The sequence below is a fragment of the Pagrus major genome, chromosome 16 (genome assembly GCF_040436345.1).
Source record: "Pagrus major chromosome 16, Pma_NU_1.0".
Classification (NCBI taxonomy): domain Eukaryota; kingdom Metazoa; phylum Chordata; class Actinopteri; order Spariformes; family Sparidae; genus Pagrus; species Pagrus major.
The window spans coordinates 12,148-23,339 of NC_133230.1; the positions used below are offsets into that span (position 1 = coordinate 12,148).

Sequence of the window (11,192 nt, forward strand, 5' to 3'; positions counted from 1 at the left end):
GGCTGTTTTAATGAGCAATGTTGCCTGTCGCAAAATTGCGACTTTGGCGCCTAGAGGGTTAAAAACAAGGGAACACTAACACAGGGATAAAAACTTAAGTTAAACATTCAAGTTAAAAACAGAGGGTATAAAAGGAAGGGAAACAGTGAGAGAGCTCATAACCAACCTGACCAGCGAGCAATGAACAGCTCTCCAGCCAGCCAACATTGCTAGCCAGTACAGTTTTTTGTGTGCCTTAAACCTGAAGAAGATCTAAAAAGATCGAAACGTCGTTTTAGTTTTATTTTGGCACACCTTCTTTAGTTATTTAAAAACAATTTGATTTTTTATTAAAAACAATTTATTTTTCACAATTCTTTCCTATTTTTTGGGAAGCACTTTTATTTATTCATTTTTATTAAAAACAAAAAAAATAAAGAACAAAACATTTTTTGAAAACATTTAAAAACAAATTAAAAATGGATGACTGGACGGAGGTCCGCTACGGGAGGAGGCGCCGTAGGGCCCGTCAGCCCCAGTGGGACCGAGGTTTCGGCCGGTCAGACGGGTGGAAGGACCGTGCACCCCCCTTCTCCTCTCGGAGAGGGTTTCAGGACCCCTATCCTAACCCCCCCAACCCTAACCCCTAACCCTAACCCTAACCCTGCCTCCCATGACTCTGGCACCTTCCTGTCAAAAGATATTCATCAAAAATGTCTTGCACCGGGGTGCACTCCTGCTAAAACCTCTTATCCTGGAGCTCTCGGCTACAACCAGCAGCACAGGTGATGCGAGACCTGAGGAGACAAGCTGCAGCACCTATGCTGCCTCGTCTGCCTGTCTTTGCCCCCTCCTGTGGCGGCCCAGGAGCACTGCAAAGAGCGACGCACTTAGTTTTTGTGGGTGGAAAACCGCTACTGCGAGCAGCACAGGCGATGCCTCACCATTAGTGATGCTCCAAGTGGTCTCAATGGCTGTTTTTACCCTCAATCTGGCACCTTACCATAACCAATCCTCCTTTAATAATACCTGTCTGCCTGCAAGTCAGTCTGTCTGTCTGTATGTGTCTCTGCAAGTCAGTCTGTCTGTATGTCTGTCTGTCTGTCTTACTGCCTGCCTGCCTGCCTGTCTGTCTGTTTGTCTATGTCAGTGTGTGAATTTGTTTCTTTTTGGAGGAATAGCTAATCACAGCTTATTTGCTCATGGTTATTCAGCTCCTCTGCCATACTAAGTTTTCAATCAATTGCACCTGCATGTTGTGATACCATTTAACAAAGACAAAACATGCTACAGGATGTTACCAACATAATTTTTTCAAAAAGTTGACCTTTGCCCTTCAATGCTGGCACAACAGAAACACAGATCATGTGAAAATATCACACAAAACATCCAGAACTACCCCAGCAAGCATGCCTACAGCCGCTGGCTACGGCCTGCAGTGCGTGCGGTGCCGCTACGGCCTGCTGCGCTTGTGGTGCCCGACTCCACGCCTCCGGAAGGGGAGGTCGCACGGACTCGGGCCTGGCGCCGTTGGAAAGCCACTCCTCACTTTTGGGGGGGTGCACCTGCCTCCCATCCCTCTGGCACCTTCCTGTCAAAAGATATTCACCAAAAACGCCGTGCACCTGGGTGCACTCCTGCTAAAACCTCTTATCCTAACTCTAACCCTAACCCTCACTCAATAACCACATATGTCAAATTCCATTGCAATACTGCACAAAAGAAAGGACATTCTCAGTCAAGGAAACATAAAATAATACTTTATTCAAATTTAATAAGCATGACTCAGGACAATAACATGAACTTGCATGTTCACAAAATCATTGATGAAAAGCCAGTAACACAATTGATTTGTGGATTCTTTTTGAAAGGGAAATTACAACGCATTACATAGACATATACTTTAAATGATCAACTAATGTAAAACCCGATATATAAACACATGGGTTTACTTGACTTTTTGTGTGTATCTGATTTTCTTATATGTACAGAAAACATTTTCAGTGTTTGACTTTAAAGAGCAGGTGTAATTCACTCACACCTTTTCTGTCACAAACTTGCTTTGATTTGATTGAATTTATCATTTTGATTGATTGATTGTTTGATTGATTTGGAATTTCATTTGGAAAACATATTTAAGAAATGGCAAGCACAGACAGATATTATTGGAAAATAGAAATATTCATCCAAACCGTTCACGAGTCTTCTCTTCACTTTTATCTGATGATGAAATGTGTGGTATTTAATAGTGTGGGCCAGCCCGATCAGCCAACCAGCCAAAATTGCCAGTATTTGAAGAGTTTGTAAATGAGATTCAATAATGAACTATCTAACAAGTTCGACATCTAAGAAGTGGTGCAGCATATTAATTTATGGTTGATAATCAAAGCAAACAAGCAGAGGCCATTCTTTGTTATGCCTGGTTGAATCATTTCAACAGAAATAATAATAACATATCCCCTCCTGTGCCAGTGTGCGTGTGAGTTCATTTCAGAGATCACTTACAATCAAACAATGACATTTGAAGTTCACTGATTTTTGTTTCTGTAAAACAGCACCAACTTCTTTTAATTCAACATTGACCTACCCAACACTATCTATATGGTGGGAGGATTATTATGACATCATTAATACAGATGGCGCTCTCCATTGGCGATATTCTAATAACAAACTATCATTAGTCACAGCAATACATTCTTTGAATATTTCTAATATAATATTTCCTAGAATTTTTCTCATATTTTGTAATATGTTAACAAAATATAGCCCAAGTTCATAGCATTTAAAATCCCCATGAGCTACGGTGAATTGATCGATTTACAAATGTAAGTAGTTCCTATTTACATTTGGAACTACCACTTGTGTGTTTTCTTCTGTAACAACTCCCCGGGATAGTGAACTACAGTAATTTTGAATTAAAACAAAGGGAAACACAGCTTTTTCTATTCTGGCAGCTCTCTGTATGATGATCAGACAGGTGGAAGATGTCAATCGTTTTCATTGTTCTTGTTCACCAGTCGAATTCTCAGATGTCTGTTCACTGTAAAGAAGACACAAATCCACTTTGGTGAGCTGCTCAACATTATGCAAAGTTTACACCGTAAGACTGGTCTCTTAATGTGTACATTTTTTGTGAATATGCAAATATTCCTTTTTTTAACCTCTCTTACAGACTCACACTGCACTCAAGTACTGTGTGGCAGCTCATCAGCCAATCAGCTTAATTATTGTTTCCTCATTATTTTGTTTTCTGGTTACTCTAGTGACAGAGCTAGTTGTACCCTCGTCAGTTTTGGGACGCCTGACAAAGAGCAAACAGCAGCGGCACAAATTGTTAACTCAACTGTACTATGAAGATGTGCCTGTACTCCATGTACTTCCTGCCCCTTTATGAACTATTCTAATACCAGGGTTAGGGTTAGTATATATTATACATAATCACATATGAATGCTACATGTTATACTTACAGTATTGTGTAAAATGTGATGTTACCTTTTTATTGGAGGATTTTGGAGACTTTGTCCCTGTGCGGATCATTTTGATTGTTGTAGCCCTTGTTGCTGATCCATGCAGTGATGTTGGTACGATCGTTATCCGTCATGACTCCCTTGTCTTTAAGTTGGTTGTACCATGTCTCTACCATCTTTAAACTGTGTTGCTGAAAACTGTCTTCAAAAACTTCAAGTCTGGTTTTACTCATGTGGTCGTTCTGAAAGTCTTTGAAGTTTTTGGTGTTATTCAACTTGTATCTGGGCATTGCTCCAAGGACCGTCAGTTTGAAAGTTCCCACAACATCATCTCTGCTCATGGCAGTAGCTAAGCATGTTCGGAAGTCCTTTGATTTTGTACTGGGAAACTCATAATGTATTTCTTTAGGCACATAAACAACTGGAAGTTCACGGCCATGATACTTTTCAACTTTATGAATCAGATTGTTGTCCAGAGGAGATGACTTTGTTGCCACTTCAAGCATGGCTTCTGCTAATTTGCTGTTCTGGTTCAATTGTCTAGCTTCCAGTATGCTCTTCACTGGTGGCTGGTGATCTCCATTGATGAATTGTCCAATTCCAGTTGTGTTCTTGCTGTCCCTCTTCCACTCTTTGTACCGTTTTATTTTACCAGTTTCTTGCTTAACAACTTCCTTTGTTTCTTTTATTAGTTCTCTTGGTCTCTTTTGGGGGGCAGCTCCCTCTGCCATGAACCAGTCCACTCCTCTGATTGATTGAGTCCACACTTTGCGCTTGACAAAAGACTCCCATTGGCCTGGGTATCTGCAGAGAGTGTCGGCCTCCGCAGATCTCAGGCGCTGTGCTTCCAAATCGATCTCTTCTTCACTGGCCTTTGGTTTCATGCCACGTGCCATAGCATGAAACAGGCAGTTCTTGCCCTTGTTGTTAATGTTCACTGTCTGGTTGTTGATTTGCACATCATAATGTCCATCTGGGTATTGGTCACTCTTTGGTCTGTAGATCAGCCTCACAGTTCTACTGGCAGGTTTGGTGCTTGGCCTCACCTCCTGCATTTTGGTAAGATTGCCATGGCTATCCTCTATTAGGATGACAACCTTGGTGCCAGTGGTTTCTGTCAGGACTCTGATATCAAGGACATCGCCCGCAGTCTTGGAGTTGATTATGTTTTCAGCATGTGACTGCGAATGTTTGCAAGCCTCTCCTGCAGGTCTATGTTTAGAATTCATGTCAACTGGCATGTGTGCGATGTATCTGTTGTTCTGTCCAGCTCTGAGTAATTCTTCTGTTCTGTTACTCTGCAAGCCAGTTCGTACATAATTGCCAATGATGCCATTTACTTTTCTTTGAACATGAGAAGCAATGTGACTGGAGAACTTCTGGTGAAACACTTCAACCAAAGCATCAGCCACTAAAGCACTGATAGTGTTGGCTAAATCCTGCTTGAATTCTTTCAGCTTCTCAGAGTCTGAATTAGACAGCTCGTTACCCTTCACTTTCTGTGAAAACCCTTCTTCTTTTTTGAATTCATTCAGCTGTTCTTGAAGGTTTGAGAAAAACTTGCTGGTGAGGCTGAGTGCTGCAGCAACGGCGTCTGATGCCAGCGCCCCCATGTGGACAACTTGGATCGCTGTCAGAATTCCACGTGCTATTCCTTTAGCCTCTGCTTTAGCTCTGTTAATCACTGTGGTGAAGGATGTGTTAAGCTTGTTCTGCCAGGCAAGGTCTTCATAGAAAGGTTGTAAGGAAGTGTTGCTTAACTTTTTGAAGATGGCCAACAGGTCACTCCTTCTCTTCTCGTCCTTGAGGAGTTCAATTAGTTGTTTTTTATCCTCAAGATGTGAGAGGATGATGTCATCTACTAATGTAGACAAGGCCTCCTTTTCCATGTTGGATTTCACATCACCATCTATTCCCCTTTTCACATCATTTTTGATGCTGTTTAGTATTTCTGTCAACATTTCCCCTTCTGCCTTCCCAAGTCCATAGGCAGTGATTTCCTCAACCATTTTTTTAGCAGTTTGTGTTACTGCATTCTTCATATTTGTGGTTGAGACGGAACTCAAACCCTCTTTAGCCTGACTAGAGAGAAACTTTGGCATTGATTTCAGTTGTTTGCCAAATGCCTTCATTGACATCTTACAAGCTTTGAAGCCCTTTGCGATCAGCTTTCCAACTCCAAACCCAATGAGAGAAACACCAATGGAAATGGCTTTTCCTATAGCCCATGCCTTCCAGCTGAATTCTCCTGTCACCATGGACTCAATACCAGAGATGCAGTCTGATATTCCCTCTGTGATGAGTCCCATGCCGACTTGTGCAAATGTACCGAATGTAAATGCAGTGAGCAATGCTCCTCCAACAATCTGTAAAATTCCAAGAAAGAATACCAGCAGACCTTCCCATGAGAATCGAGGCTTTTTTTTAACTGAAAAGACATATTGCAGACCTTTACAGTAGAGATTTTCAGCTTCCACTTGGAGATCTTCACCACCATTAGACAACAGGGAGAACATTGGTGATTTATTGGCTATTGCATCTTCTCCTTCTTCTTTTATTTCTATCAGCTTTTGGATTGCCTCACTAATGTTTTGGTCAAAGTAATCCAACATGATGCACTTGTTTGTTAACTGTTTCTCGAGGCTGGCCAAGTCACTTTTGGCTGAGTTTGCAGAAGACATTTTTACCAACTGCAGACAGACCATGGATTCTTCCCTGAGATACTTGAGAGACTCCTGTGCCTTCAAAAGATCATCTATGGCCTTAGTGAGGTAATCTGCTCTCTGCTGCTTTATAGTGCAGTATGCATGATTGTAAAAAGCTATTGCTGCCCAATTTTCATCCTGTTTCATGGCTATTTGAAAGAGGCTGGTGCTGACGTCCCATTTTTTGTCTTTCAGTGCGATATTTCCAAACTTGATGTAGTGATAAATGCTAGAACATGGTGAAGTCTGACTTTCACACTGATTTTTTGCCCATGACAAATCATCTTTCAAACTCTTTTGCAATTCATTTGTCTTCAACTGGTCAATTTCTTCTGCTTTCCCTTGCAACCAAATCCCCCAGAACTCATTCATGACAGCAACAACAGCTCTTTTCTGATCTTCAGCTATATTCTGGTGAATCTCTTGAAGAGTTTGGAGGTACTCTGAAAACAGATGCTCCCGCAGTTTCATCTCAGCAACATCATTCATCATGTGCTTTATCTTTTCTGCTGAAAGTCTGTCCCTGGTGCTCTTGGCTTCCTCCAGAGAAGAAACTGTCCTGAAGGACGGCTGCAGGTGGTCAGTGGACATGATTATCTGAGCAGATCCAGGTTTACCTTTGCGTGCGGTTCGACCAAAAGCCTGGAGCTCGACTCTTGTGTTTTCAGAAAGGAAAGAGAGGATCACAAATAATCCTCCGTTATTGTTCACCTGTTTGGACACTTTTATGTCGGTGCCACGGCCAGCGAGGTTTGTGGCAACAATGACATCACCAGGAAGCAGTTCTTTGTCTATCTTGCTCAAACTGTCTTTGTCACTGCGGCAGTAGAGAATGATTTTTCCTGTGTAGCTGCTTTTGAGCTCTTCGTAGATCTCTTTGGCTTTGTTGATAGTTTCACAGATCACCAGGGAGGCTCTTCCACCTCTGTGTGAATTTGGGGAGATCTGAGCCACAACTGCTCTTTTTATTTCTGATTTCCACTCCTCAGCTGAAGTCTTCACAGTACCTTTGACCTCAAACAGCTTCTTCCTGTTGAATGTTGGCATTTTGCAGGAAGAAAGATTTGGATACAGGTCCTGCAAAAAGAGGATGTCTGTTTTGCTCCCAAGTGTCCCTGTTGTTCCATATATTTTCCCATGGTACTTTTTGAAAAAGGCGATGTTAGAAATGTAGTTTGTCACTGGTGACATTGTGCTCAGTTTGATCTGATGTTTAATCTCAACAAACTGCTGCAGACCATCACCCCATTTCTTATTCACTTCTATGATACCAGTGGATTTGAAATCCACTGGACAGACATTGTCATTTTCGACAACATAATCCCGTCCTTCCTTCAGTTGTAAAGCCAGAAAGGCATTCTGAACCCACACTGACACTTTCTTCTCCACCAGATTCTTCAAGAATCCAGGAATGCTGATTTTGCCTTCACTGTTGGTACATGGGGTGTACTGAATCTTCTCTGAGATAATTTGTGCAATGGGCTTGATGAGAGTTTCTTCTGAATCATAGAGGGGACAACACAAGCCTTCCCCCAAGACAACACATGTAAGCTCTGGGATGTCGTGGCTGTTGTACGGACTGCGCCTTTGAAGACGGAGCATTCCCTTGTCGTCCAAAGTGTAAACAGTAAACCCATAAGGGACATAGTCCTCAAGTTTTGGGAAAAAATCTACCACAGCATCCTGACTGACAGTTCTCAGTTTCCTAAGAAGTTCATCCTTTCCACTGTTGCAGATATCTTCTGTGTATCCTTCTGGCACAATTTTGGATTCTTCAGCTATACGTAAAATGTCCATTGGATCTTTAATGTCAGTTTCTTCTGTGTTCATTGAATCAAAGATGGCCTTGAAGAATGAAGCAGGAGGACCACGGACAAATGTCTGCTGTCCTGCAGACAGGAAGCCATACTGGCTGACTTGGCTCCAGATCATGGCCAGAATAGTGTTCAGGTGCTGCATGGAGACCATGGGGCTAGACAGGTAGGTCATTTGCACTCCCTGATCCAGCAGCAGTGAGTCCACTTCATCAATTATGATGCACTGATAGCTGCGATCAGGCCTCACATCCTTCATCTCAAATGTCTGCCGAAGGTGATCTGCAGCGAAGGCTTCGATGGTTCCATAGACCACGTCCTTCTGGTAGCAGTCTTTTCTGTCCTCATCTTTGGTTTTATTTGTGTTTGTGTCAGCTATTATTCCAAAGAACTTGTAGAAGTTGTTCCATTCTTCTGCATCTCTTTGACATAATACAGAAGAGCTGGACACCACATCTACTTTCTCACCTCTAAGCACTCGCAGCGCTGCGAACATCGCTATGACACAAGACTTCCCTTCTCCAGTGCCCATTTCCAGCAGCTTCCCAGTATCGGACAAGGCCAAGAGGCACCAGCTGATCATCTGAGTGTCTCTGGGCCACCACTTCCCTTGAGCCTTCTGCAGGTGTACAGCATTACATAAGACTGCCAGCAACTGTTGAAGGTCTTCTGTGTCCACGCTGCAACTCCGTTTCCTTGCTCGGTGCACATCTGTGTGCTTTTTGATTTCACCGCTCTTGATCAGGTTTATTACATGAGTCACTACACTGTATGATTTATTCAGTGTTTGTTCATCAATGTCTTTCATCTGGCGTAGTTCATCAAAAACAGTTTCAATACTTTTTGTTTTCTCATCTCTGAGGCTCTTTTCTAAATGCTGGATCAGATTTTCAGCTACAGATGAATCTAAGAGTGTAAGTAGAGATTGGTTGTTCTCATCTGTCCACTTGGAAGAAACCTGGTATGTCGTCATCAAATGTAAAATCTTCCTGATGGAAATACAGCCTTCATCATGATGCTGGTCAGTTAATGCTCCGAGGAGGTTTAAGACCTCGACTGGTGACCAAAGTCTTTGTTCTCTGAGATTTGAAACCATCTGGAAGAGTTCTTTGGTTTGTTCTTTTGTTACTTGGGATTTCTCCACACAGACAAATAAAACCTCCAAACACCATTTTCCTGCAGGAGACGTCCTGTTTTCCTCACTGTCTGTTCCTTCAGTTACCACTCTGAGGAGAGTCTCAACAAAAGTGAGAATGAAGACCTCAGTAGAAGACAAAGCCTTTCCAGTGATCTTCTTTGAGATGGTGATGATCTTATTGTCAGTGTTTGTGTGTTTGCTGAGGTTTCTGTGGAGCACCTGAAAAAGAGCCTTGATGAACCTGCATCTGAGTTTCATATCTTCACTGTGAAATTTACCCAGGAGGCTTTGCAGGACCTCTGCAGCAAACACCAGGGAGTCACTGTCCTTGAGCCGTGAAAGTTTCAGATCCTTGGAGGCACTGAGACTTTGTCTTGTAATGATGAATCCACGACCGAGCTGAGGGTTTCCTGTTTCCATCACCTCTACGCCGTGTTGAAAGTAATCAGACACAAAATCATCCATGGTACCGTACACAATTTCTGCTTTATAGATGTCCCTGTATGATGCATCGGTTGTCTTCATGTTAGTGTTGACAGATATTTGAAGGTGCTTGTAGAAGTTGGACCACTCCTGAGTCCACTCCTCCGAGTGAATGTCAGAGCTCAGCACGATGTCCAGTTTGTTTCCCATGCAGACTTGTGTGGCAGAAAACATGGCTGTGACACACGGGTCTTCTTCCACACCGACCAGCTGAGGCGCTTCACTCTTCTGAGTCAGCACCAACGCACACCACCGCAGCATCTGTTTCACTGTGGGCCACCAGCCTTTTGTGTCATAAACTGCTTTGCAAAGCTGAGACAGAGAGCTCTGTAAGTCATCTACGTTCCAGGTTTCACATTCAAAGGAGTTGTTCATTGATGGTGCATCTTTTGGTGCATTTTCTGAGTATTGCAGGACACCAGTGGTAATGTTTCTGATCATATCAATCACAGAATCATTGAAGTTACATGACACTTTTAATTCTGCCAGATCTGCAGCCAGACTGCTCTCATCTTTCCTCCTGAGAGTCTTTTGGAGATCCTGATGGAGTCTCTCAGGGCCAGCAGAGTCTACAGCCTGGACGAGAGAGAGTCCGGACTCGTCCGTCCACTCTGGTGATAAGTCATACACTTGTATCAACGTGAGGACTTTAGTTATTGAAACATCCTCCGCATGTTTCTGTGACAGAGCTTTGAGCAGAGTCACTGCCTCCGTTGGGGTCCATTGGCTGGTTTGCACCAGTCTGAGGATGATTTCAGTGGATCCTGAGTGGGTTTCATTGAGATGTTTCAGTGTGGATAAGAGAAGCTTCAAGCACTGGATCTCCATCTTTAAAATGAACACAGTGGTTCTTCCAACTGTACTCTGCAGCGATGATGTGAGGGTGCCCAGGAAGTCTAAAAGAAAGAGTTGTTCAGTGGAAAGCTTGTCTTCAGCCCAATGCTTAGCGATGAGGACTGCGTCAGTATCACTGCTGCCATATTCAGTGAAGGAGTGCATCAGGTTCAGGTACAGGGCTTGAGTCAGCAGGAAACTCTCAGTGATATCATCTGCTGATTGGCTGATGGACTCCACCAGGAACTGCACATGATCGGAGATGTTTTGGAGGGAAACTTCATGAGATATCTCCACAGACAGAAGACACAGCTCTGTGATGAACACCTGAGTGTGCTGCAGAGTGCTGAGCGATGGACGAGCATTCATCCATTCATCAAACAGAAGTTTGTCCAGGATTGACAGGATGTTGCCCAGCTGATCAGCTGTCAGCTGAGTCAGACTGAGATCTGGAACTGGGATGCTGCATCTCATAGAGAGGATTTCTAGAAGCTCATCAGTGTCACTGCCTGGTTCATAGTTCACCTCAAACTCATCTAGATGTGTTATCAGAACATCTCGTCTGGACTCAAGTTCTTCTGAAACGTTGCTGCACTGTTGTTTCTCCAGCTGCTCCTCAGCTCGCTGCTGCGATTCTGTCAGTCTTTGATTCAGTTCTTCTCTCCTCCTCTCCTCTTCTCTCTTCCTCTCCTCTTCTCTCCTCCTCTCCTCCTGTCTCCTCCTCTCCTCCTCTATCCTCCTCTCCTCCTGTCTCCTCCTCTCCTCTTCTCT

The 11,192-nt window shown here is 43.2% G+C and overlaps 1 protein-coding gene across 1 annotated transcript; it reads right to left on the bottom strand.

The window, feature by feature from the left end:
* Positions 1-1,724: 1,724 nt before the first annotated feature.
* LOC141010759 (uncharacterized) lies at positions 1,725-11,081 on the bottom strand. The gene is made up of 2 exons (XM_073483850.1): positions 3,473-11,081; positions 1,725-3,019 (listed from the first exon to the last, which is right to left on the bottom strand). The coding sequence occupies exon 1, from the start codon at positions 10,893-10,895 to the stop codon at positions 3,477-3,479; it is 7,419 nt and encodes a 2,472-aa protein (XP_073339951.1). The 5' UTR covers positions 10,896-11,081; the 3' UTR covers positions 1,725-3,019; positions 3,473-3,476.
* Between the last annotated feature and the right edge of the window lie 111 nt (positions 11,082-11,192).

Excerpts from the sequence above, each read along its gene's own strand:
- LOC141010759 (XM_073483850.1), bottom strand. The coding sequence starts at position 10,895 with ATGAGATGCAGCATCCCAGTTCCAGATCTCAGTCTGACTCAGCTGACA.